Source organism: Vanacampus margaritifer, chromosome 14 (genome assembly GCF_051991255.1).
Source record: "Vanacampus margaritifer isolate UIUO_Vmar chromosome 14, RoL_Vmar_1.0, whole genome shotgun sequence".
NCBI lineage: Eukaryota > Metazoa > Chordata > Actinopteri > Syngnathiformes > Syngnathidae > Vanacampus > Vanacampus margaritifer.
Window position 1 is genome coordinate 217,501 of NC_135445.1, and position 24,984 is coordinate 242,484.

General features: G+C 52.8%; 4 protein-coding genes across 11 annotated transcripts in view; all 4 read right to left on the minus strand.

Annotated features, from left to right (window-relative positions):
• The window catches only part of xpo7 (exportin 7), a 14,977-nt gene extending 9,384 nt beyond the window's left edge, over positions 1 to 5,593 (minus strand). For 3 of the 4 annotated variants that reach the window (XM_077585383.1, XM_077585380.1, XM_077585382.1), the window contains exons 1-9: positions 5,471 to 5,593; positions 3,704 to 3,850; positions 2,455 to 2,548; positions 1,885 to 2,117; positions 1,702 to 1,806; positions 1,284 to 1,449; positions 677 to 750; positions 409 to 528; positions 179 to 325 (exon numbers count right to left, since the gene is read on the minus strand). In XM_077585383.1, the coding sequence (XP_077441509.1) occupies positions 179 to 325; positions 409 to 528; positions 677 to 750; positions 1,284 to 1,449; positions 1,702 to 1,806; positions 1,885 to 2,117; positions 2,455 to 2,548; positions 3,704 to 3,850; positions 5,471 to 5,503 (1,119 nt within the window). In that variant the 5' untranslated portion in view covers positions 5,504 to 5,593. Of the gene's footprint in view, positions 1 to 178; positions 326 to 408; positions 529 to 676; positions 751 to 1,283; positions 1,450 to 1,701; positions 2,118 to 2,454; positions 2,549 to 3,703; positions 3,851 to 5,470 lie in introns of all 4 variants that reach the window. The other variant, XM_077585379.1, reaches the window with a different exon arrangement.
• A 1,298-nt stretch (positions 5,594 to 6,891) lies between these two features.
• On the minus strand, positions 6,892 to 11,863 carry dusp11 (dual specificity phosphatase 11 (RNA/RNP complex 1-interacting)). 2 transcript variants are annotated; one of them, XM_077585385.1, is made up of 10 exons: positions 11,432 to 11,863; positions 10,469 to 10,544; positions 10,269 to 10,400; positions 9,852 to 9,975; positions 9,694 to 9,754; positions 9,542 to 9,588; positions 9,402 to 9,477; positions 8,956 to 9,075; positions 8,482 to 8,544; positions 6,892 to 8,376 (listed from the first exon to the last, which is right to left on the minus strand). In XM_077585385.1, the coding sequence occupies exons 1-10, from the start codon at positions 11,467 to 11,469 to the stop codon at positions 8,292 to 8,294; spliced, it is 822 nt and encodes a 273-aa protein (XP_077441511.1). In that variant the 5' UTR covers positions 11,470 to 11,863; the 3' UTR covers positions 6,892 to 8,291. The 2 variants fall into 2 exon arrangements, with proteins under 2 accessions (XP_077441511.1, XP_077441510.1); XM_077585384.1 differs by having other exon boundaries at positions 9,542 to 9,754; positions 11,432 to 11,857.
• Positions 11,864 to 12,359: 496 nt separating this feature from the next.
• LOC144034266 (transcription factor 7-like 1-A) lies at positions 12,360 to 17,646 on the minus strand. 3 transcript variants are annotated; one of them, XM_077542943.1, is made up of 10 exons: positions 16,939 to 17,645; positions 16,770 to 16,845; positions 15,708 to 15,820; positions 15,060 to 15,288; positions 14,939 to 14,996; positions 13,734 to 13,898; positions 13,247 to 13,430; positions 13,059 to 13,166; positions 12,927 to 12,975; positions 12,645 to 12,852 (listed from the first exon to the last, which is right to left on the minus strand). In XM_077542943.1, the coding sequence occupies exons 1-10, from the start codon at positions 17,110 to 17,112 to the stop codon at positions 12,794 to 12,796; spliced, it is 1,215 nt and encodes a 404-aa protein (XP_077399069.1). In that variant the 5' UTR covers positions 17,113 to 17,645; the 3' UTR covers positions 12,645 to 12,793. The 3 variants fall into 3 exon arrangements, with proteins under 3 accessions (XP_077399068.1, XP_077399069.1, XP_077399070.1); XM_077542944.1 differs by having other exon boundaries at positions 13,734 to 13,835; positions 16,939 to 17,643; XM_077542942.1 differs by lacking the exons at positions 14,939 to 14,996; positions 15,060 to 15,288 and having other exon boundaries at positions 12,360 to 12,852; positions 13,734 to 13,835; positions 16,939 to 17,646.
• Positions 17,647 to 19,015: 1,369 nt separating this feature from the next.
• Positions 19,016 to 24,906, minus strand: LOC144034270 (drebrin-like protein B). 2 transcript variants are annotated; one of them, XM_077542954.1, is made up of 14 exons: positions 24,573 to 24,904; positions 24,433 to 24,488; positions 24,253 to 24,365; positions 23,454 to 23,528; positions 23,212 to 23,361; positions 23,056 to 23,133; positions 22,795 to 22,946; positions 22,617 to 22,671; positions 22,364 to 22,432; positions 22,133 to 22,241; positions 20,519 to 20,833; positions 19,607 to 19,803; positions 19,446 to 19,530; positions 19,016 to 19,372 (listed from the first exon to the last, which is right to left on the minus strand). In XM_077542954.1, the coding sequence occupies exons 1-14, from the start codon at positions 24,830 to 24,832 to the stop codon at positions 19,236 to 19,238; spliced, it is 1,851 nt and encodes a 616-aa protein (XP_077399080.1). In that variant the 5' UTR covers positions 24,833 to 24,904; the 3' UTR covers positions 19,016 to 19,235. The 2 variants fall into 2 exon arrangements, with proteins under 2 accessions (XP_077399080.1, XP_077399079.1); XM_077542953.1 differs by having other exon boundaries at positions 23,056 to 23,361; positions 24,573 to 24,906.
• Positions 24,907 to 24,984: the final 78 nt, after the last annotated feature.

A 24,984-nucleotide genomic window follows, 5' to 3' on the forward strand; every position in this document is an offset into this window, starting at 1 on the left:
CGCTTGCTAAGACCAAATCTTTGCACGTTTGAACATATTTGGCCAATCAGGATGAAGCTGACTTGATTACGATGACACGACTTCAACAAACAGCCCGGATTAAAAAACAAGCGCTTTTCCAAGCACAAGGAAGCAAATATGCAGCGGCCGCTGAGGGCAAAGGTTGAGCTTGGCTGACCTGCAGGCTGGTGACGGTGAAGTTGGCGATGAGGCGGATGACCTCGGGGTAGTTGTCCACCTTGACCAGCTCGCCCAGCTGGTAGTTGCTCTTCAGCCGCGCCAGCAGCCGGCAGAACTCGTGGTAGTTGTTGGGGTCCGGCAGACACTGCGTAGGTGGGTGGGGAAGCGCGGGCCGGGTCACGCACACACACATATAGAAAAGCCCCCCCCCCCCTCCTGCCGACGGACCTGCGGGTTGGCCAGGATCCTCTTGACGCCGTCCACCAGGTGCGACAGGAACTTGGCCCTCTCGGCATTGTTGAAGAGGGACCGCCTGACGGACGCGATCTGGACCAGACACGACAGCACCTGCGCGCAAAGCCGGCGGGTCAACAGCGCCCGGCGGGTCAACAGTGCCCGGCGGGTCAACAGCGCCCGGCGGGTCAACAGCGCCCGGCGGGTCAACAGCGCCCGGCGGGCCGGTGCCGACCGGACCGGTGCCGACCGGACCACTCACCAGCGGGGAGAGAGAAGGTGGGATGGAATGATAAAGGTTGAAGAAAAGCTGCAGGGTGGAAGAATCCAGGAAGGCTGCGGCAGAAAAATCAGCAGTTGGCAAAAAAACAAGACAAAACACAAACTCATTCCTGCCGGTACCAACAAATCCGATTGAATGCAACATTTCATGCTCACGTCATATTGCACACACGCGTGCACACTAGCGCTGTCAGTCAATTACAACTTTCCATCCGAAAATAAATCAGGCTTTGCATCGTAACTCGTCGTAAACGTACAATAAAAGAGTTTGGCGCGTTTGCCTTAATCGTGTTAATGAGTCACCAAATATGGCGACTAAATACAAACGCGGTTGCATCTTTGAAATCATTCAAAGATTGAATAGTAAATAATTCATCAAGTTACAGTTAACCGGTTAAACGGAGTGCGAGTCAGACGTGTCGTTTTCTGCCACTTGAGGGCATTAGTGTTTCACACGCACGCACAAGCAAGCATCAACGACGACTGTTTTCTACTGGAACTCCTCTTCATGCCACGTCAGGCCAATTGCATTGGATGACTTTTCATGAAAAGGTGCGATTGCGATTGACCCCGGACGACGAGGCTACCTGAGCGCCAGGACGTGGGGATCTGCACGGTGCAAAGGTCGTCCGACGACTCGTCGGTGGACGTCCCGATGAAGTCGTAGTTGAGGCAGTTGTAGCTCAACTTGAGAAGTTGCATCAGCAGGCCGTGCTGCGACTCGTCGTTCAAGTTCAGGTTCTTGCCCGATGCCTGCCAGCCGCGGGAAACAAAGCACGCAACCGTTTTCAAATGCGATGGCGGCAAAGCCAACACAAATACAACAATATGACGGGAACTTTTCAAAGATGGAGACAAAAAATGTCAATGACAAAAAGTACATTTGTGTGGATGTGCAACGACTTGTTTAGCGGAAGAGCCGCAATCCAACGCAGATGCAGCGAGACGGACGGACGGGTGGACGGACGGATCGACACGTGCAAGCGGCGAGCGGCGAGCACCGACCTGTTTGAGGAGGTTGCAGGAGAGCGTGAAGATGTCAAAGAGCGACGAGTCCCTGAAGGACGAGGCGATCTTCCGGTGTTTGGTCAGCGGGTGCGTCGTGTCCGCCTGGCCACAGACACACAATGAGACGGCGGCGGCGGAGGCGTGGTCATCCCGCCCAGCACCTGCCCGGGCCCCGCCCACCTGGTTGATCTCGTTGGTGAGCTGCGACAGGATGGTGACGCCGATGATGCAGTGCTCAACGCTGTCCTGCAGGAAGCGCGTGACGTCGGCGATGACGTTGCGGAAGACGTAGTCGTCCTTCTGCGAGTCGAACCAGCCCAGCTTGGTGATGCGGGCGTACAACTGGATCAGCGCCTGCGTCACGAAGGCGGCCAGCTTGGGCCGCGTGGCCAAATAGTTCAGCACGTAGTTCCCTGCCGGCACACGCGCACCTCAGCAACGCTTGCGTTCGCGCCCGCCCAAAATCCACACCCGACTTCACATCAACCGGCAAAATCCAAAAAGGCAGCGGAACGGCGCTCAGTCGGCTCTTTGCCAAAATTGGCGTGAGCTTTTTCAGCTACAGGATCCTCCTTTGCACGTCACTGGACTTTTCACACGACTCACAAGAACTTTGTGATGTTTGGCTTTCAGGTGAAATTTCACCACCGGCCTAAAATGCATTCAAACCTTTGCAGGTGACCTCAAGGTGACCTCAAGGTGACCTCGTGCATGGAACGTGAAGGCCTTTCGGCTTGCGTAACAACTCACGGATGTCGATGCGCTGCTCCAGGGGAAGCGGGTTGCTGGTTCTGGACACCAGCTTGGACAGGCAAGTGGCCGCCAGCAGCTGCGAGTACGACGACTGCGGACACACAAAAGCACGCGTGTCACGGGACGGCGTTCCGGGCCTTCTTTTAAGATATCGGCCGCACGTTCGAGCCACCGAATTGTAAATGCGTTCCATTTCAACTATGACCAGGCTCCCAAAGACGTATTTAAATGTTGTTGTTTTATGCTAGAGCATACAGAAGACTTTGACGCAGCCTCTGAACACAAGAGGACGCTTTAAGAATGCTGTTATTACAAAGACGGCCAGCAGGTGGCAGCAGAGTAGAAGAGAGTTCTTTTCCTCACCGTTTTAAACAGATTTGTGAATAATGATGAAACTTGGCGAAATTCGAAAGCGAATTGCTGCAAAACCGAAACAGATAGAAATATGCTTCTTTTATTTCGCTGATGAAAGAAGAGACACTAATCGTTCTTTTGGTAGGTTCCGTGCTTTTAAAGCAATAGAACACAATATTCTGTGGGCCTTGCAAAATCAGTCCAAATCCAGTTAAGCAGCTGGGAGCAAAGGGGGTTGCTTCGGTGAAAATGGATAGGAGTGAATGAGTTCAGATAAAAAACAAACATTCTCAGTCAGCATTTGTTGCCGCTGGACTTTGGCGACCAATCCTCATCTGCGTCTGAGACAAAAGCTCTTTCTTTACCATTTTTGGTCAATACGTCAAATAAAACTCGATGGCGTATCAAAAGTAGGAGCGATGGCGGGACTCGGCATTGCTGAGTCTTGGCGCGTTAACGTTTGTGAAAATCAGTGCTATCAAACGTCCCGACGAGTCACGGCCTTCGGTCCATTTCATGTTCATGGTGTTGCGCTTGGGACATTTTCTAAACGCGGGTGAGAGAAGCACCAAAGCGGCAACAACTAAAAACGGGATTCATGCAACAAACTCAATTTGTAGCCTGCCTGGCCCAGACCCCTTTTGGGCGTTCCCACTCGTCCAGTCTTGGACTGGGTCTCATTTCAAGTTTATCGAGGTCTCGGGTCTAGTCTGAGTCTTGGTCTCAAGCCCGTCTTTAGGTCTCGGTCTACAGTAGTCCGGAGCTCGGTCTAGTTTCGTTTCTGGTTTGTCCGAGGTCTTGGTCTACTCTCTGTCTTGGGCTTATCCGAGTCTCAAGCTGGTCTCGGTCTTGGTGTGGGTTTGACGTTCCGGTGCCAGCGTTTGCGACTCACACTTCCTCTCTCGAGCAGCAGCTGACACTTGCTGAGGCAGTCGGGTCCGTTGGTGAACTCCACCAAGGCTTTCTCGGCTTGGTGGCGCACGGCCGTGTCGGCCGTCTCATACAGCTGCTTGCACAGGATCTCCAGCTGGGCGAGGCCCTGCGGCGACACAGACGGCGCTTATCAGTCCAAAGCACACTGGCGCAATCACACGCACACACATGTGGGATTGGGCCGGCGACCACGTCAAGTTCAAATGACTGCCGATGGATGTGGCGAGTGACGCCGGCGCGGCCAAAGAGTTTCTGCGGAGTTTCTGCGGAGTTTCTGCGGAGTCTCCGCGACAACGAATTTTCTGTTGTTTTTTTTGGGCTGTGCTCAAAATGTCACCTTCCGGTTCTGTTAAGACTGCAGTGAAAATTGTGTTTAAGTTTATTCAGTCTAAACATTTTCAAACAAAACTTTTAAACTATTGCCTCATTTTGCTTCTTTTCAACAAGACGAGATTAATTTTGGTAAGACGCCGAAGCAAGCATCTTTCTCAAGGAAAGAGCAACAAAAAACCTGCTTCAGAAGTGAAGCTCGTCCGCTCATGTGGAGTCTCGCGTTAGCACACATGCTAATGCTAACACAACATGACATGTCCTGGCTGCTCCCGCATCGCAGTTACAGATGAGGCTTCGTTGTGAAGCACGCGATTGTTTCAGACCAGTAAGAGAACTAAATCAATAAAACAAACAAACAAACAAACAAACAAACTGCAGCGAGCGAGCGAGCGACGTGCGTGCCGAACGTCAGCCAAAGTTCATTGAAAGCAACGTGGAGCGCATACGGGGCCGAAGTCCACGCGCACGAGCCCCGAATTGCCTGCCGCCGGACACATTTGACATTCGTCGTGACGAGCGCGCGCTCGTCGCTGGCTGGTTGGACCGAATCGAGCGTCCGGTGGCAATAAGGAGCAGTGGCTGCGGGTTAGCTTAGCCACCTAGCGCTAGCGGGCTAAGTGGCCAGCACGGCGCTGCTTAGTAACCAATATAAACAAGACGGCAGGAAATAGAGCGTTTCCACTCGTTTCGAGCTCACGCGCAATCAAGCGACAGTCCGACATTTTGGCCATTTGTCCACCTCAACAAAAAACGACAACAACAAGCGGCTTGTTTGCAATCGGGCGGGAGGAGGAGTTGATGTCTCGGCTTATGCTAACGTTAGCATGGCTAGTTGGCGACTCGGAACGCGCCGCAAAATGTCCCGGACATGAAAAGGCGGCAAACGGAGGCTCCTTCCGATGTGGTTTGTGAGCGTTCGCCGGGCGATGGTGGCTCGTTCGCTCGCTGGCTGGCCAGGGCGGGCCAGAGAGCGGCAGGCGCACGACCGGTTAGCCGAGCAGACCGCCCGCCACGGTCGCCCTTCATTGTTGTTTCCGAAGCGGCGATTAAAACAACGGGCGACGCTGGTCCGCGAGAGACGCGCTCGTCGCTCGTCCCTCGTCCGCCCGGTGGACGACGAAACCCCGCGCGGCGAAGCCAACCGCCGGCCCCGGCGTTGCAGCAGCAGGCCACGCAACGGTGGCGGGCTGGCGGGCGCTCGCTCGCTCGCTCGCTCGTTCGTCGCTCGCTCGGACGGCCGAAGACTGCGGCGGTGTCCGTCGCTGCTCCGGCGGGCCCAGCCTTCGCCGTCCGCTCGCGACTTCCTCGCCAGAGTCCCGACGCCCGCGGCCTCCTCGAGGCTCCGTCCGTCCGTCGCGCGCGCCGGTTGCAAACACGCCAAGCCCCCGCTCACCTGCACATGATCCGCCATTTTTCCCCATTTCATGCACCTCTCGCTCCGCTTATGGCTAGTCAAGCGCGCGACAGCGCCCCCGGCGGCGGCCCGGCAGACTCGGGCATCAAGTTGATCGCAATGGCGACTCAATTCCACTTTCATCTCTTCACTTTGAAATCATTGAGTGGACTGCAATATGCAATTTGGATAGTCATTATTATTACAATGTGCACTTGTATAGACTTTTCCCATCACGCTCCACTCAAAACGTTCACAACACACGTATTAACGCACAATAACAGACCGTGTGCACGGGTTTGTTTTCACCTCCAAATTGCCACATTCAGGCTTATTCTACACCCCTCTTCAAAATGTGTCTGATTCGAAATATGACAACCACAAATGTGCTTCACGTTCCAAGAGTTTCCACAATTCTCCACCCTAAGAATCGCTCTCAGACATATTCTACACTCAACATCAGGGTTCACCAATTCCGGTCCCTGCGGTCCGGAGTCCTGCAGGTTTTAGATGTTTTCGCCTACACATCATACTAAAGATCAGGATCGTTATCAGGCATGCTGATGATTTGATTACATGAATCCGGTGTGCTAGTCGGCGAAAACATCTCAAACCTGCAGGACTCTGGACCTCGAGGACCAGAATTGGTGAACCCTGCTCTACATCATTGCCACCAATCTGAAATTTCTTGACCGATTCAAATCATTCCACATTGCAGAAGTTGCTCGTATATAATTGTATTGCTTAATTTTTTTCGCCTCTTTGTGTAGCTTTCTTTTTTTTTTCCCAGCTGCGCTTGATTGCTCGTAAAAGGGGGCGGGACAAACAACAGGAAAGGCCGACTCATTGCTTGTTTCATGTCTCGTCTCAATACTGGCCAATCTTTAAAAAAAAAAAAAGCTGCCAAAAATCACGGATGATCTTTTTTCGCAGTTTTTGTTTAGTTTGACAACACAAGCGAGCGTTTAGTTCGGATGGAATATTTTCCTTGGAGATGACACCACAATCTTTTTTTCTTTTTTTTTTTTTAAAGGGACACCACAATCGACACTTCCCGTTTTCTTATCTGCTAGCACGCATACACGCCGGAGGTTTGTCAAGTTTCACACTTTGTGCTTCCATGACGAGCGTCAGTTTCGCGGAAATGATGGAACATTCAAAATACCCTGCATGTTCTGTATCAAATGGTAACCTGCCTCTTTGGCCCACTTTTTTGGGAAATGGGAATAAGGTCACCCTACCTTATTGGGCCGCTCCGAACAGTTTGAAGCAAAACAACGACGCCAAATGCCTTGGTGAGACTCGCAATGCCGGATGTCGCCTCCGGGCGGCGCCGTGGCGTCGCTCCACCTGCAGCCAAGCGTTTTTACGTGTCCCCGAAGAAGAAGCAAAAACCAGCCTCCGCTACAAGCACAAACATCAACACTGAATTCTGTGTTTATTCCTTCAAACGCAGAAATTAAGTAAAGCGAACATTTCCCGATACAGAAAATTTTGTCCTGTTTTCACTTCTGACATCATAGATGTAGGCTCGCAAGGTTTGTAATGACGTCATTCCGGGTACGTAATCCTAGTCAAATATCAACTCCATCTTGTTGCGAGTAATCCCGCTAATATTTTAAACCAACGACGCAAGCATAAATTGTTTACATTTTCAACGGTTTAATTGAACTGCTGAAATTGTGTTTGTGGCAAATCTAAAAAATCTATTAAAAAAATAAAATAAACATTATCATGTTATACATTTTTGACAGTTCAGGTCGCCCTTTTGATCATATTCAAGGTTTTTCATCCATTTTTATCCTCCTGACGGGTCACGTGCGTGCTGGAGCCTCGCCCAGCTTTCTTCGGGCATTAAGAGGTTATTCGAGTTCACAAAATAAATAAAAACACAATTGCAAAACATTTTTGTCAACCATACATTTCAAACGAGTGCTTTTTAAAAATTAACTGTGTATATTTGACAGCTATAAAATTAAGATGAATCATAGAAAAATGTCCTTTGTTTTAAATGTTTTCATCCCTGTCAATTTATTTCACATATTGGGAGCTCTCGGGGGTTTATTCGAAACATATTCTGGTGGCCAAACCCAAGTAGGAAGGTCGAACAGTCGTCTGGGAATTGTAGTTTACTTTAATACTCAATACTTACTGTGACTTTTTTTAATTTTTTTTTTATATAAATCTTGTAGTCAATAAATACTCTATATGTTTAAAAAGAAATTAAACAGATGCTAAAACTAACAAAAACTAAAGCAAAGCTTTAAAACAACTGCTTTAAAAAGTAATCAAAATAATACAAAAAACGAAATTCAAAGCAAAGTAAAAATTGTCCCCAAAACATTAGAAGGTTAAGGCATGCATTTCAAAATCAAGAGTCAAGTCAGTTGGAGTTAGCGGGCTTCGAAAGCAGGGGGGCGTGGCCTAGCCGAACGCGGCAGCCAATCAGAGCGGCGGAGGGATGAGCATCTTCCAACAGTTCAAATCCGTTCCGGTCAAGGCGGAACCAGTTCAGACACAAATCAAAACCCTACAACACGTTTGAGAACAGGATACAACTTGAAAGAAAATGCTAGCCTTAGCTAGCAGGCTAACGGCTAACTGGTTAGCCTTAGCGGAGGCCAACTTGTCTGTAAAAAGCAAAGCTGAAAAGTTTCCCGTTTGCGTTCAGGCCCAGCCTTCGTCCTCAGCGCTCCGCTGATTGGCCCAGCGGGGCGTGTATTGGGTTGGCGCGTGCCGAACCCGGGGCCGGGACCGTCCGGAGGAGTTGGTGGCAAAATGTGCGCGCGGGAAGGGAAGGAGGCCACTTTGGGGGGGCCGCTCACGGGGGGGGCCAGTCATTTTGGCGGCGCTCATATTGGGGCCACTGGGGCGGTCCTCGGCTTTCGGCTCCTGGTGGGAAAAATCTGCAGGAAGTGGACCCCCCCCCCCAAAAAAAAGACACGGTTACTATTGCCTTTTACATACACACACACACAAGCACGTGCACAAACTCAGACACACACACATACCGGGGGCCATCATTTTGGGGCCACTCATGCGGTTGTCGTCTTCTGGATCCTGGTGGGAAAAATCTGCGGGAAGCAGAAAGAAAACATGTTTAGTTTTTTTGTCTAAAACCATTTTTAGTGAAGCAACAGATACAAAAATGCATTTTGGCTTCCAACTTGGAACCACCGCCAAAAGAGCACCCATGAAAAAATGGCGGCGTCCTCCAGCATTGAAGTGGCCCGCCCCCCCCGTTTGGAATTTCCCGAGCTTGTGACAAATTCATTTGTGCGTCCGTTTAGCGTCGGACGACGACGACGTTTCCTCTTCAAATCGTTTCAGCGTCAGTCACGCCGCGCTCGAGCTTGCACGATGACGCGCTCGCGTGACGTCTGGTCGTGCTCGCGTGGCGCTTAGCTTAGCAATTAGCACGCGTCCCCGTCTGTTCGTCGGCGGGAATGAGGACGACGAGCGTGTGTGCGCGCGCAAGCACGTACCCGAAGGCGTCGGCGCCGTCGCCCCGGCGTCCGTCTTGAGGCGGGCTGCCGCCGGCCCGTCTCTGATGGACGGCTTGTCCTTGCACCCACGCCGGCGGGCGCTCGTCCATGCCCGCGTTGCTGCCCGGACAAAAAGCGTGTGCGTGAGCGCGCAAACATAAACGCTCACACAGCAAAAACACACAAAAGTTAACAAGCAGTTCCGTCAATCGTTGCAGACGACGAGCGTTTTGCTGCTGCGGTGCACAATCAATCAATCAGCCAATCAATCAGCCAATCAATCAGCCAATCAATCAGACAATCAATCAGCCAATCAATCAGCCAATCAATCATCTGCCACCGTTCAGAATGAATGTCTGAGCCTGCAGGAAGTCGATAGCAAGCGGCGGGTGCGATGTGGCGAGGGCCGACATTCCAAATGATCAAAGAAAGAAAGACGCGCGCACCTTCGGCGGGCTCCATTGCGAAGGTCGTGGATGTAATTTCCTCGCTCCATGTCGTGGCCGCGGCACGAGTTGAACACTGAAACGCACAAACGCATTCGTGTCACTTGCTAACAAGGCGCGCGCACGTGCGCGTCACTCACATTTGATGGTCTCGGCAGGATCCATCCCGTCCACGTCGATCAGGTACCTGACACACACACACACACACACACACACACACACACGCGCGCGCGCAGCCTCCATCAAGCAATCAAACACGCACACACGCATGCGCGCTCCATGAGCAAGCGACCTGCAGATCATGTAGCCCGTGCGGTTGAGTCCGTGCGTGCAGTGGACGCCAATCAGCTTGTCTGCAACACAAAGCGGACGGACGGACGGACGGGTGAGCCAGCGGCGGCCGGGCGAGGCCGGGCGAGGTCGGGCGAGGTCGGGCGAGGCCGGGCTAACCGTTGCGGCAGTTGTCTCGCAGGAAGCGGCGGACGGCTCGCTTGAAGGCCAGGACGGCGTCGGCGGCGGGGACCACGTGGCCCGCCGTGGGAATCTTGACGTAGCGCAGCGAGGCCGGCAGGTCCTGCAACAGGTTATTAGAGGCAACAAAATAACACGAGCGTACAAAACTCCAGAAGACGCAAGCGTACGCTTGTAAACCTCCGTTTCACTCTTCACAATTTCCGGACAGAACCGAAAGATCCAAACGGACGTCAAAGAGGTTAAAATGGAACTTCGACACATTTATTTGTTCAATATCTTGAAAGCCAGAAAACAGACGGAAGCGTCAGCAAGCTGGCGAGCCGACGATCGTGTAAGCAAACTAATGATTGGCAAACGGCAGCCGGCAAACGGACGCCGGCAAACGGACGCTACCTGCGGTCCGTAGTAGCGCGTGGTGAAGGTCAGGTCGATGACGAGGCCCAGTTCTTGCCGGTCGGCCCGCACGGCGTCCAGCAGCTCCCACGGTCCGAAGGCCTGCGCCGGCGCCAGCCCCCGGTTCAGAGACTGAGCGGGACGGCGAGTTGCGCGTTAGCATTCGCCACCAGCGGCCGGCCAGACGACGAGGCGCTCACCTGCTTGAGAGGAACCTTGAAGGCCACAAAACGAGTCCCGCCCAGTCGCTTGCCCACCGCCAGGTAGTCCAGCCACCTGCGCGCAAAACACACGCACACACGTCCAGTCAGCCAATCGTGGATCTGAAGGTCACGACCTTCGGCAGGACCACATTTTGAGCGGGAATTGCCGTTGATGGAAGTCGAGCAAACATCGCCATTTGTGGCCACCGGAGGACATTTTGCTGCCGGTGGCTTTTTTTCTGGCCTTGTCTTCAAGCCCAGCATTTTGTGTTTGAAGTACTTTTTTCAGGCGAGCGCATCTCAGCCTCACGACGCTTTTCGGCAAAACAGATTTCGAAAATGACGCCGACATCCTGTCAGCCGGCGCACTCAAGTCTTTTCAAAAGGTGGCGACGACAACAGCCAACGTCAAGAAAAACAGGAGATCGACTGTTTGTTTGTTTTTAGCCTGTTTTACTGCCACTTCCCCTCACTCTTGCAACCGGCCGACGCCTGAGCTGGACCGCGTCCCCAGAGGGAGGCGTTGCTATGGAGACCTCTGCACCAAGTGACTGGCTGGTCCTGAGGAAGAACCCCCCCCCCCCCCCCACACCCCACGCCGGAACACAAAACGAATCAAAATAAATACAATGAAAATGATCATAACTGGTCTTTTTTTAAACGACGGCCTCGTGAGGATAAACGGATTGGAGACAACGGATGGCTGGAGAGAAATAAAATGGCGCCCGAACCAGCGTTCGAAGGGTCGCCGGTTCGAATCCCGACTTCAAATGAGTGAATGATTGCGTCTCATTCCCGACTGGCCAATCACTATCGAGGGAACGTCTGAAGTTTTTCCTGTGAAATTTGCTCCCCTCGCTAACTTTATAAATAAAAAAGGGAAGAAATTGGCGAGCTTGAGATGAGCTTGGACGAGCTCAGAGTCCGCTTGTTAACGTTCAAGCAAGTCGTCTCACCCACCTGTCTGGAATTCCATTTTTTCGACCGTGGCGAGGCATTTTTCACTAAAATTGGATTTATTCCGTTTCTACGTTAGCTAAAAACAAATGTAAAACTTTTAGAGCTCTTCTCGTTTCCTGTAATTTGCGCAGTCACATTTTCATTCTTGCTGCACGGTGAGGCGACGCGTTTTGATGACGTCAGCAGACCGTGTCCGGAGCTGCGTTTTACTGACCAAAGAGGCCGTGGGAATTGTGAGCTTTTGGTCGGCGATCGTCGCTGCTTTGAGTGGATTCAGTTTTTGTTGTTGTTGTTTTGCCTTGTTTGGGTTTGGCGTCGTGTGGTCAGTTCGCGACTTGTTCGCTGCTGGTCCCTGAGCGGCGGGAAAAAAACGCTTACGAAACACACATCGAAGCGGGTCAATCATTTACAGTTCATCGGGGAGCCGCGAACGCCTCATGGGACACATTCCGAAAGTGCGAGCCACGTTGAACTTCTCACACTTTTACGTTTTCGTAAAAAAAAAGAAAAAAGAAAAAAGAAAAAAAACTTGTATTGGAAGAGAGAAACTTCCCAAACCTGCTGGACCGCAGTTTGACGCCTGTGCACTAGAGGGCGCCTACGTACCGCTAGTGGTGCTACTCTTGCCACCTGTGGAGATAAAAGCATTCAATCCAGAAGCATCCGTCCATTTTGCGAACCTTCTATCAAAAGGGGTGTCGCAAGTTACCCCCACGCTTTCTTTCCATATTTCATTTCGTTATTCAAACGCAATTATTCTTTTATATTTGGTGATGAATTTGCTTTAAAAACTTTTTTTTTTGCCTTCTTTCCAGTGACACATTCGATATCTATTTTTAGGGTTGCTGACGTGAGCACAAACGTCAAATGTGACTTTGATACGGAACGCTTGCGCCGCCATCAGCACTTGCAAGAAACGGACATCATGTTCATTTCATTTCTTTTATTTGACAATAAAAAAGTTTGTGCGTGAAAATGAAGGAAAACGTGTGAGGACAAAGTCAAATATTGACCACAAACTTGTCGCTTTCCGACTGCAAGAAAACATTTGAAAGCCGATCGGCTCATCTGTAGGAGGAGGCGGAGGGCGGTTCCGAGGTGGGCGCGGCCGGCACGGGGGCGTGCGTGCCGCGCGCCGGCTTCGTGGTGAGGGCGAGCGGCTGGTCGTCGCCGTGTGTGTGTTCTGTGTACGTGGGCACCGGGGCGGCGGGTGACGCCAGCGCCGTGGTAGGCGTGGCCGGGGAGTCCACGGAGGAGGCGGGGCTGGCCTGGGACAGGTGCGTGTGTGACAGATGGGAGACTGTGTGCGGGCGCGACAGATGAGCGCGTGTGTACATGCCAGCGTTGTTGGCGTCGGCCGTCTCATCGTGCGCGGGCGACAGCGGCGTGCGTTTGGGCGGCGGGGGGGGCGGCGGTGGCGGCTGAAAAACAACACGCGCGCACACACAGGTGAGCGGCGACATGGCGCGTTGCTATGACAACACGGCTGCCTTACCGTCTTGATGGATTTCGCTCTTGCTCTTCTTCCTCTTCTTCTTCTTGCCCTGCTCACGTGCACAAAAAACACACACACAAATGATTGACATCAAGAAAAATGGTCGGTGCGTGCGTGTGTGCGTTAACGGACGTAGTTGTCTCTGGCCGACCATCCCGGGTAAAGTTGCGAGTGGACCAGACGCTCTTTCCGGGCCAGCTCGTAGTATTTGGCCTGCTCGTCTTTGCTCAGAGAATGCCACTGTGCACACACACACACACACGAAGGTCTTTGCATGTACAAACATGGACGCACGCGCACGCACACGCACACGCACTGACCCGCTGTCCCAGTATCTGGTTGATGGTGGCGCTCTCCTTGACTTGGCACTGGGCCACCACTTTGGGCCGCTCGTCCCTCATAAACAACATGAAGGCGTTGAGAGGCTTCTTGATGTGACCTTTGACCTTCTGACCGCCACCTCCACCCACCACCACGACAGTCTGCGCCGCTGCCGATGACTTCCTGGTAGGGCGGAGACGGCAAATGCGTTAAGGTGAGCGGCCGAGGACGTGTGGCTGCCATATTGGATGTGGCAAAGCGCAGCCCTTTTGCATCGCGCACAGTTGTCCGCATCGTCCAATCAGCTGCAAGTATTGTCCAGGATGTCCCGCCTTTGCCCAGCAAATCAGCGTGGCGCCCAAACGGATCATTCCAACAAGTTCCTCCAGTCAATCGCAATAATTACGAGTTTACAGGCCACATCCAAAATGGCGGCCAGCCGCACGCACTTCTGCTCATTTGAGTGACATTTGCCGTCCGCGGTACCTCAGCGGGCTGCACTCTCGGGCCTCTCCAGGTTCCTGTTTGATGGCGACGGCGGCGGCGGCAGAAGATGAGGGCGAGGCGCTCAGCAGGCCGGGCGACGAGCTGCACGGAGGAATCACGTCAGTCGGGCGCAACGTGATGATTTTGTCCAGCAAGCCTGAAAATCTTTGCATGTTTTAAACGCAACATTTCAATTTAGGACTTCATGCAGCAAACTTTTGTTCACAACAAAGTTGAAATAAGTTTTGAGGGATTAAAAATCGAGCCAAAAGAATCATCGGCATTGTGAAAAGAACGCTTAGACGATCGCAGCCCTTCTTTCCAACTCTGCTAGTCATGGAGCAAGCGACGCTAAGCTAAGTTAGCTGGCGACGCGGGCATTGGGTTCGGACGCACTAAAACAAAACAAACGAGCGGACGCGACGTGACCAAGTTTGTTGAGCAAACTTTCAAAGCAGCAAACAAAATGAAAACACGGCAGCGAGCGAGCAGTCCACAAAACAGCGCAACACAACTAGACATGCACAAAGAATTGAAAAAAACGAAACATCCGAACTGGCTCCGTATGAGGGCTGTTGTTGCTCTTGAATATTTTGACATAACGTTTGCCTTACAGATCAATTTCCCCCATTTATTAACCAATCACTGATTTATTGGCTATTGTTTAGCGGTAGGGTTGTAACGATGACGGCGATATTGCGATATTAAACACGGCCACGATGCCGTCATTGTCATGATATTAAAAGCAGGACATCTGTTCAAAATGTCAAGTTGGTTTCCTTTCGTGCAGTTCTAGCACCCCCTGGTGGTTAGTTTTTTAGTGCAGTTTCATTTTCATACGGCATGTTTTGGCATGTTTCAAAGCCACGCTAATGTCAGATGAATGCGCATGTGGACAAACGGCAAATTAGCGAGCATTAGCAAGTAAGCGCCTCAATATGAAATCTTCCGCTGTTGGTTTGCATTTCTGTGATACACAATATTGTGTGTGGTTTTTGTTTTTTTTATACAATATGCTGACCTTTTTTTAATATCGCCATCCCGCCCACAATATCGGGATAACGATCGCAATGTGGCTTGGAAAGTTTGGATATCGTTACATCCCGATTTTGTGGTAGAAGAAAAGCAAACAATATTTAGCAAAAAGGCAGCACACGGCTTGTGTTGACGATTTTGGGACAAACGACACCAAAGTTTGTACTCACAGCCAATCCAGCGCGTGCGCCACGGGATAGCGGGCGGCGTGCGGCGGCCGTGACGAGCCTGCGGGAGCACACGTGAGCGTCACGCGCGTTTACGATAGCGCCCTTCGCCGGCGCGTCTCACCTGCGTCGGGCGGCGACGGGGCCTCGGGCCGGTAGGACAGCAGCGGGTGAAGGTGAGCCAGGTGGGCCGGCACGCCGCTAGACTGCAGGCGCACACGCGCGCCAGCGCTCAGCTGAGGGGCCGCCATGTTGTCGTGTGAGCGGCAGGCGGCGCCGAGCAGGTGAGCGGGCGAGTCTCTCGTGGCTGCTCTTCCGGGGATGTCCAGCAGGGGCCACTGCCACGGCAGATACTGCGCAAGCGGGCATACGTGCACGAGCAGACGCATGAACGCGCATTCGTGGGGAGTTGACGGTCCAAATTCGTTTCTGGGGTCGTTTCCTCCCCACTGACTTCTTCATTTGCTTCGAGTTGCACCTTCCAAACCCTCCAAACCACATTTTGCTAGCTTAGCAATTAGCATGCCATTATTAGCAATTAGCACTCGTTTGTGAGCACATTTTGCTAGCTTAGCCATTAGCACGGCTTCCCGTCTTGCCCTGGTCTTCGTCGTAACTTCATTTGCAAAAGCGAAGCTTTGTCGCTGCCACGCAAGCCGCAACGAGCGACTCGCGTGTTATGAAGTCATTCATTCGTCACGTCGTCAGACGTGACATGACACATCTGACATGCGCGCTGTTGACGTGTTGATGTGGCGTGCGGTTGACTTACCGCCGCCAGGCCTCCGCCGGCCAGATAGGACCCGCACAGGTCGGGAATCATGAAGAAAGGGTAGCCCATGTAGGCCGGGAGCTGGAAGAGACCCCCGGTCGGCCTCCTCAGCGCTGCCACGTCACGACATGTCAAGGAAACGGCCGTCAGATAAACAAGCCTGACTTTCATTGGACTTTTTCCCAATCTTGTTCGTTTAAAGGGCTTTTTAGAGCACGTTTGGTCGTTTTTTTTTTTCCAGAAATGCTGCTTTAATTCAGTTTAAGTATTAGTTTGAAATATATTATTTTTGAGGCGATTTTGCTTACAAATAAATTCTGCCATTCTTACGCAATTTTTTTACACAACTTTTCCCTCTATTTTTCCTGCCTCCTTTTTAAAGAACTCAAAAATGACAACAACAAAAAAGGCAAGTTTTTGGGGTTATTTGATCATACTGTAAACATGAGAAAGCTTATTTGATTGGACGTGCAAAATTTCTGCTTTAAGTCAAATAAATACTTGTGCCTTTTCATACTTGTTAACATGAAAGTGGGCAAATATCGGTACCAAACACAAATGTGGTTGTATATTTTAGTTCATTGATACAGTCATTTATAGTTATTTGAAGTTGAAAATCAAAGTATACATCATGAAGTCGTGTTTGTGTTATGGTAATGTTGCGCCACTAGGTGGCATTAGTGTTTCATGTAGGACGTTGATGAAACCGTACCGTTTTCTTTTCAAATACAGAGTAATCGGTATTTGGAAGATGAACTGCTGGACTCCAGGCCAGTTTGTTCATTGTAAATGAACAAGTCGGCGCCAGTCCCGACAAATACATGATTTATTATTGCTAAAAGTCGAGCATGAACGACAATTGTATTCAACTTTGAAATGCGAAACGATGACAGGCTGCAGAGCTCAACGCAGATGAGTTGTCAATGAATGGTTGACGTCAGATGTTTACGCACGTGGGTCGGACCCCTGCTCGGTTGCGGCCGCGGGCCTCGTTCAGCTTCCACAACAACAACAACAATTAGAAGAAGAACAAGAGGACGCGTTGAGCGACCGGAGCGGTACCTTCTTCGCCGAGCAGCTGGCTGAGCCCGGTTCGGCCGACCGCGTCCGGCTGCCTTGTGGCTCGCTCGTCCGCCGCCTGCCCGAACACACGAGACGAGACGAGACGAGACGGATAGCACGAGAAGCGAGCGGTGCAGAAAGTTGGGCGTCCGGCCGGCGGCGCGCTCACCTCGCAATCCGACGCGTTGTTGTTGCTCTCGGACTCGTTGACGAGGGACGACTTGACGTCGTCCAAGTCCCGCCGGGCGGCGGCGGCCGTTTTGTCGTCTTGCTCGCACTCATCCTTGAACGGGATCAGCTCGTCGTTGGCGCCCAAGTCGGCGTCGTCCCTCAGCTGCGGCATGCTAGCAAGCTAACTAGCTAGCTAGCCGCGGACGCAGCGCACTTTCCGCAGCAAGCCAACGCGTCGAGAAGTTGACCAGCCGCCTCCTTTAGCTGCCGGCTGACGGCGACCGCATGCGGCGCTCCACTTGGTCGCCAAACGTGCGATGAAAACAGTTGCGAGGCGAAAGAGCTAGCGCTTCGCTGCTAGCTGTTAGCGTTTAGCTTCCTGGCTGCCTGCCTGCCTGCCTGCTTGCCTGCTTGCCTGCCTGCGGCGTTCACGGACGCCGTCGTGCTCGCTGCCTGAAGTGTGGAACGAGTTCCACGCGTAAACTCATCATGTATGCACCATCCAAGGCGTTCAATTCGAGTTAGCGGCGCCTTGACGTGACCGACTGAAACGTTTCTACGCCTCCGCGTCAAGTTGCTCCCGAGGAAGAAAGGGCAACTTTACTACGTTATTCGAGCCGTGTGAACTTCTCACGGCGTCCCCGGGAGCATGCGTGCGCACGTTCGCGGGCTGCGTTCCGGTGTTGCGCGCGCGCGTCGGAGGCGCGACGCAAGTGGGAGAGAGAGAGAGAGAGAGAGAGAGAGAGAGAGAGAGAGAGAGAGAGAGAGAGAGAGAGAGAGAGAGAGAGAGAGAGAGAGAGAGAGAGAGAGAGAGAGAGAGAGAGAGAGAGAGGTGGGGAGGGGGGCGCAAAAGCGTTGGATGTTCACTGCCCCGGGATCTGCATCCTGCATCCGCTTGTCGTGTGTGCTATTCGTCCTATTCCGGAATAACACACAAATGAGAAGTATCGTTTATTGTTGTCAATTTCGCCTCCAGCAGAACACATCGCTAGAAGAAGAAGAAGAAAGAAAAAAAAGAACACATCGCTAGAAGAAGAAGAAGAAAGAAAAAAAAGAACACATCGCTAGAAGAAGAAGAAGAAAGAAAAAAAAGAACACATCGCTAGCAACAATCAAATGACAACAGCACGCAACTGAGTGGATGATGCCACTGACACATTTGACATTCTTTCGGGGCTCCACTCAATCAATCTACAATCGTCCATTTTCAAAGCACAAACAATTCAACAAGTTGCTGCACGTTTGGAGACAAAAAAAAAAACGAGTGAAAGAAAAACAAGACAAAATATAATACTAGGGGCTTGAGAAGTTCTAAAAGTAGATTTAAATGAGAACAAATCTCCACTCTTTTCAAATCCTTTTGTTTGTCAGAGAACGCGATTGCGAGAATGTGTCGTTTGCTAAACTTGGCTTCTTTCGCACGGAATTTACAACAATGAATTTCCGCATTCAAAGTCCTACATTCACTTTTGGGGTACTTGCATGTTGCACGGGTGCTGCCTGCACATTTTGGGGGGAAAAAGGCAAAATAAACCTTTGCATATGGATTTGATGGTTTTTGTGTGTTTTTTGTTGTTGTTGTTTGCCAGCCAGGCCTGACGTGTATTCAAAACATCGTGACTTTTTGCTTTTGAGTTTTGGTTTACGCCACCCGAATCAGCAAAATTCAAAATGGCCGACTTCCTGTTAGGTTTAGCATATGGCTCCAAAAGACTTTTGGGAAGATCTTAGGCTGATGAATATGCCTTCCAATGTTCACAAATCGAAGTGAGTGAAATGCATAACTGGGACTGTTTTGCCTCCAAAATGTAGAGGGCGCTGTTGAGCGATTTATTGGAAATGACATCTAAAATATTGACGTGCAACCTTTTATGAGTTTTTGCCCATTTTGAGAGCCTGAAAAATAGCATGATTCTTTTTTATAAACAGCGGATCGTCACGGCAACAGTGTGCGAGGAAAACAGAAGTCTTCGACAGCTGTTCCATGTTGAGATGAAGCTTGAAGAGCGTCACATGCTTGTTGATGTTTTGTTTTGACTTTGACGCCTGGCAAAATAACACAAACGGCCACAAGATTGAATCCTAAAGCTTTATTGACTCTGAATTTGTTGCAGTTGGGATCGCCGTCGTCAAAAGAAGCACAAAATCGGGCCAAACAACCCGTCATCAGATTCCCCGTTGAAAAAAGTCACAACGCACGCACAAACGGGCCTGGAAAAAGGAGAGGCCAAAGGTTTGGACTTCCAGCGGCAGCGTTGGCGAGTCACGTGACGCTCCTCCAACGGCAAACGGCTTTTACAAGAGTTCAACGTAATTGGCGGGAAACATGCCGTAATGGCCGTCGGGGGCGTAACCTCGCCACCAGCCTTCGTCCACCATCTCGATGCCCGTGATGATGTCATCGGGGTCGAAGGTGATCTCCGTGTCGTCGGCTGCGGGTGACACACAACGCTTTGTGGGTGGAGCTTGTGTGCGCGCGTGTGTGTGTGCGCTGCACGTACGTACCGGCCTGGTAGTCGTACACGGCTTTGGCACGAATGTTTTGTCCCGCGTCGCCGTCGCCGTCGCCGTCGCCGTCGCCGTCTCGGGCCTGAAATCAAGCGTCAAGTGTGAAAATACGAGCAAGCGAGCGCATCCTCGACCCCTTCGTTTGCGTCCCGACTGACCGTGTCGGCGTCCTGGCCGGCGTCCTGGCCGGCGTCCTGGAAAGGGACGGCCCCGCCCACGCGCCTCGGCACGGCGTACTGGTTGTCTTGCACGTCTGTGGAAAACATGGCGTCTGCGAGCGCCTTCAGCCGCTCGCCGCCCGGCGCCGCCTGGTACAGATCGTCGTCAAACTCGTCCGACCAATCGTCGTCCTCGGCTGCGCAGAGACGCACGTTACGTCCGGCTTGCCGTGGCTCATTAGCCGCATGCTACACGTTAGCTCTCCTGTCCTGCCCCTTTTTCTTTGTCATGTCCCAATACCATCCTGTCTTGTCTGAGCGGTAGCAGCGCCTGTTTGGCAACTCTTATGCCGTCCAGCCTCATCCCACCCCGTTCTGTCCTGTCTTGTCTTGTCCCATTGGTCGCACTGGCCCGCTTTCCTCGCCCTGGCCTGTCCTGTCCGGAACTGTCGTTACATGATACCTTGCTTACAGGGTACAGGAGTGCCTGGCTATTACTTGTCCTGGTCCTCTCCTATCCTGTTCCATTGATAACCCAGCCTGGTCTACTATCCCTGTCCTGTCCTACCTTTAGCGAGACTTCCTTACGGGAAATAGCACTGCCTGACTCAAAACGCTTGTCCAGTCCTGTCCCATACTACCCCACCTCTTCCCTGTCCTAGTCCTGTTGTGTTCCATACTGCACCGAATTGTCCTGTCCCGTTCAGTCTTGTCCCGTTCCATTGCTAGCACTGCCTGGTTTACTATGGAGTCCTCTTTGCTAAGTTTGTGTCCTGTCCTGCGCATTGCCCCCCCGTCTCGTCCTAGTCCGTCCCGTACCGATAGCGGCGCCTGCCTGCTTGACTAGCCCTGTCCTGTCCTGTCCATCTGGACTCATTATGTCTCGGCAGTCCTTGACAGAAAATGACGCACCTGCAGCCTGGGCAGTCGCAGGCATCACGGGCGAGGAGGCGGCGGCCACCGCCGCACGTGAAAGGAAGTGGTCGGTGGAGGTCGGGTTGGGACCGGGCAAGGAGGGCGGAGTCCAAGAAGGCAAGACGCTTTGGGCGGCGGAAGTTTGGCGACCGGCGGGAAGGTCGAAGGACTGGAAGCTTTCCTGGTCGGTGGGCGAAGTCTCCGGCGGCGGGATGGACATCGCCGGCTCCCAGGCTGGAAAGGTTTTGTGGCCGAGGGGAGGCTGAGGACTGTCCAAGGCTTGCTGGGACAGAAAGGGACTTCGCAGCTTCCCTACGGAAGGGTTAGGGTTGGCTTCCATGAAGTTCAAGTGAAAACGTGACAAAATGGCCTCGTAACGGCAAAAAGAACCCAACGGGATTATAGCCCATTTGGAGCCCAATTTTCCTCAAAGAAATCCCAATCAGCCCTGCGGAACCTGGGACCGACCATGTCGGAAGTGGTGGTCATCCTGGGACTCCCATCAGTCGGCTTCGTCAGCGCCGGATGGCAGCCGTGTGGCCAAAATCGCGGCGTCCCAGGACAAGACTTGCTCGAGACCACAACACACCAGACCAAGACTTTTAAGGGTCCAGACTGACACCGAGTCGAGGCTGGCCCATGAAAAACCGCAACAAGGTTCAACGGCGTCCTCTCTCTTCAAACTTTTCAATTGTCAAATCTCAGTTTGAGCAAATGAAAAGAGCTCAAAAGAAGATTTGAAGATTTGGAGTCGGTTGAACGGCGACGCACTTTTTGTGTCAATGGAAAAGCGTCTTCCGCAACAGACAAACTTGAGCCGCTCTCACCCGTGTTCACGTTTGCGGCACTGAATCGAAGCTATGTTTGCAGCGCACGGGCGCCGGTCTCCACCCGAAGTCCAGAGTCCGGCTGTTTAAAAAGGCCTCGCAATCCCAGACCGAGAGCCTCCAGACCAAGACCCATGTGGACTAGTACAAGACTAGTTTGTTGTTTATGTGTGTGTGCGCTTTTGTCACTTTTGGGACTGCAGCGCAAGTCGTGAATGTGCACTGCAAGTTGGAGTCCAAGTCCAGTCCAAATCAAAATCAGCATCATCATAAAGCGTGGCAGCCTTGGAGGCGGGGCTCTTTTGCTTCATGTGGACCTGCAGCGCAACCGGCAGAAGAAAATTTTCAGCCCGGTGCCAGAAAGCCTCCTGGAACATCTGAAACCACTTTAACGAGAAGCACTCGGGACGTTGTTCGGAAGCGGCTGGAAGTCAATCGGCTCAGCCGGCAACAGTCGAGAGTTGCCGGCAAGACGAGAGTTGCCGGCAACAGTCGACTGTTGCCGGCAAGACGAGAGTTGCCGGCAACAGTCGAGAGCTGCTGGCAAGACGAGAGTTGCCGGCAAGACGAGAGTTGCCGGCAAGACGAGAGTTGCCGGCAACAGTCGAGAGCTGCCGGCAAGACGAGAGTTGCCGGCAAGACGAGAGTTGCCGGCAAGCTTTCCGTCAAATGCAACGACGCTCGCAAACTCACCAACGACAGCAAAGTCCGCAAAAGCAAATAAAAGAGGCAAATGTTTGGCATTGGAAAAGTCTGGGCTCGACGTCACCACGGCTGTTCTTACCCGCTTTGGGGGCGGAGCCTCCGTAGCCGAGGTCCAAAGGCGCCGCCTCCCTCGTCTTGAAGATGTCGCGAGGGTTGAAGGAGCGCTGCGAGATGAGAACCTGGGCCTCCTGGCAACACGCAAGCGCAAGCGAGGCGTCAACCGACCGACGGACGGACGGATGGCCATTAGCATGATGGCGATTAGCATGATGGCCATTAGCATGATGGCGATTAGCATGATGGCGCTCACGTTGGCGGCCTGCGCTGACCGGGCCCACCTCATCCCCGGGCTTGGATTCTCCGCTGCGTCCTGCACGCTCTGCAACGCAAACCACATTTGCACATTTTCATGCACAACTCGGCCTTTGGACAAAAGTAGAACCGGCCAAGCGTCTTGTTGGACTTTTGCTTTTGGAAATCAATTCCTTTGTGCTTGCCGCGTTTGAGTCCTCAAACCCGCGTTTGGCAAACGGACACGTTTTTTGGAGCCAACCAGCGCTCACCCGGCGTAGTTCTTCTTTCTCCCGCTCTTCTTCCTCTCGTTGCTTCTGCAGCAGTCTGACAGACGGACAGGACAGGACAGGACAGGACAGGACAGGACAGGACAGGACAGGACAGGACACACTCGTCATTAATGCCACGTTTGCCGTCAAGATGCAAAACTGGCGAAGGAAAACTCACCTGTTGTGGTCGATGGTGACGTTTCGCTGATGGATTTGCTTTTCTCTTTCTTTGCCGCGTTTCTCCTCCAAGTCGCGCCGCTCCTGCTCCGCCGCTTGCCTCTGTAGCTCCGCCTTCTTCACCTCCTCCTCACGCCGCAGCTCCTCCTCCCTCTGTCAACACGCAACAGCAATATTTTTACAACACTTTCCTTCATGCCAACCAGGACTGCTGCCATTTATGCGTATGTGTGTGCGTGTGCGCGCGCGTGTGTGCGCGTACCTGCGATTGGCTCCAAAAAGAATCTTTGTTGATGAGTTGAATTTCCTCCACGGCGTTTGTTTTGCGATAAACGGAGCCCTGAAAAGAAGGCGCGCTAAAATGAAGAGGCGGGCATTTCGACGCTTTTTTGCGGCGGTGCGGTGGGCGTGGCCTCACCACGGCTCCTCGGCGGGGGAGGTCGCCGGGCTGCGGGGCGGCGGGCTTGTGGAAGTTGAAGTCGGTTCCCGACGCTTTGGACACTTTGGCCAGAATGACGTCGGGATCCACGTCGTCCTCGTCGCGAGCGTTGATGGTCACGTGGGCCCCCTGCGCGCACCCGCAACTTGAAAATGGCCGCCGGCAAGAAGGCAAGACCGGGCAAAGGCGGGCAAAGGCGGGCAAAGGCGGGCCGCTCTCACCTTCAGGAAGTTGGCCACCGCGCCCAAGTGGTTGGTGCGCAGGCCCTTGTGCGCCTCCTTCACGCCTTCGCCCGTCTGCAACGTCACACGGCACGTCACGCCTTCTGATTGGCCAGACGGCAGATGACATCATCGTCGGGGTCACAAGCACAAGTTGGAGTCCAAACGGTCGGACGGGACTCGACCGCACATTCTGCCGCTCGACCGTTGATGTCGTGCTCGCGCCGGCGACAAATGGATGAAGAGGCGGGAAAGACGAGGAGCGCCGCGTGGCAAAAACGCCTTCAACTTTCAGAAATGCTTTACATGTTTCAGTCTTCCTCGCGACAAGACGGCGGCGTTGAACCTTCGCACCTGCGGAAACTTCAAACAAGTCCCAAACCGCTTTCGGGGTTACGAGCGGACATTTCAACATCGAGCCCGAATGACGCTTAGAATGTGCAAAGGTCATCTTGGCCCGACGGGCCTCGGTCTCGACCTCAGACCACTTTTTGAGGGTCTCGTCCGGGAACGGAAGGCGTTTTGCCGTCAAGACCGGATCGAGATCGCACCGTTGTGAAGCTGCCACAACGTTGACATTTGTTTGCTGAAACCACAGCACAACCCGCTTTCTTTTTTTATGGCCAACGGTCACTTTTTGTTTGTCAACTAAGACATGCTAACTTTGCTAACGAAGCGCCGCGACCGTCGGTTCAAGCCGTTCCCACGGCAACAAGACCATTTGGAAGGCAAATGTCAGAATTGCTTTCCCGTTCTCAAGATGTTGGCACACGCACGAAAGGTCAAAGGTCTCACCCACCCAGTTGACCAGCACGTATTTGGGCAGGCCCGAGTTGGTGTCTTGCACCCGGCAGAAGGCGTACATGACCTTGCCGCTGTTCAGCTGCTCCACCATCTCCTCCAGGCCGCCGCCTACACGCGCACGCACAGGTCAAAGGTCATCTTGCCTTCTCCAAAAAGGTCACAGCAGCGCCCTCACCTCCTTTTCCCGCCACGCGGAGGTTGTTGCTGTTGCCCTCGTAGGTCATCAAAGCCCTGAGACACACACACACACGCGTACGTGTCAAACGCGCGCACACACACGGTCGCAGCGGGCGAGCGGGCGGCAGCGCCACCGACCAGTTGACGTCGGAGCGTCCGTCCACGACGTCCTTGTAGGCCGCCATCAGCTCGCCGCCGTTTTTGCTTAAGTTGAGCGCCATGTTGCCGAGTCCGCCGCAAGCCCCGACGACGTCTTCCTGCCTTCCTTTCGGTCTTGCGTCCTTCGCAAGCTGTCCGTCCTGTCGGCCGAGTCGCACCGACCGGTTTGGGGAGCGAGAACCTACCGGGCCGCATTCTCCCTGCCTGCGTCCCGGCCCGACCCAACCGGTCCGCTTCATACTTCCTGATAGCGCTCGTACGCTCCCGCCTGGCCGCCATGTCGTGGGTGTGTTGCACGTGGTGGGGACATGTCATTGACACGATGCCTTTCCTAGCCCCTCCCCCGAACCCCAACCATGAAAAATGATTGCCTCCCCCCATTCCTTCCCCT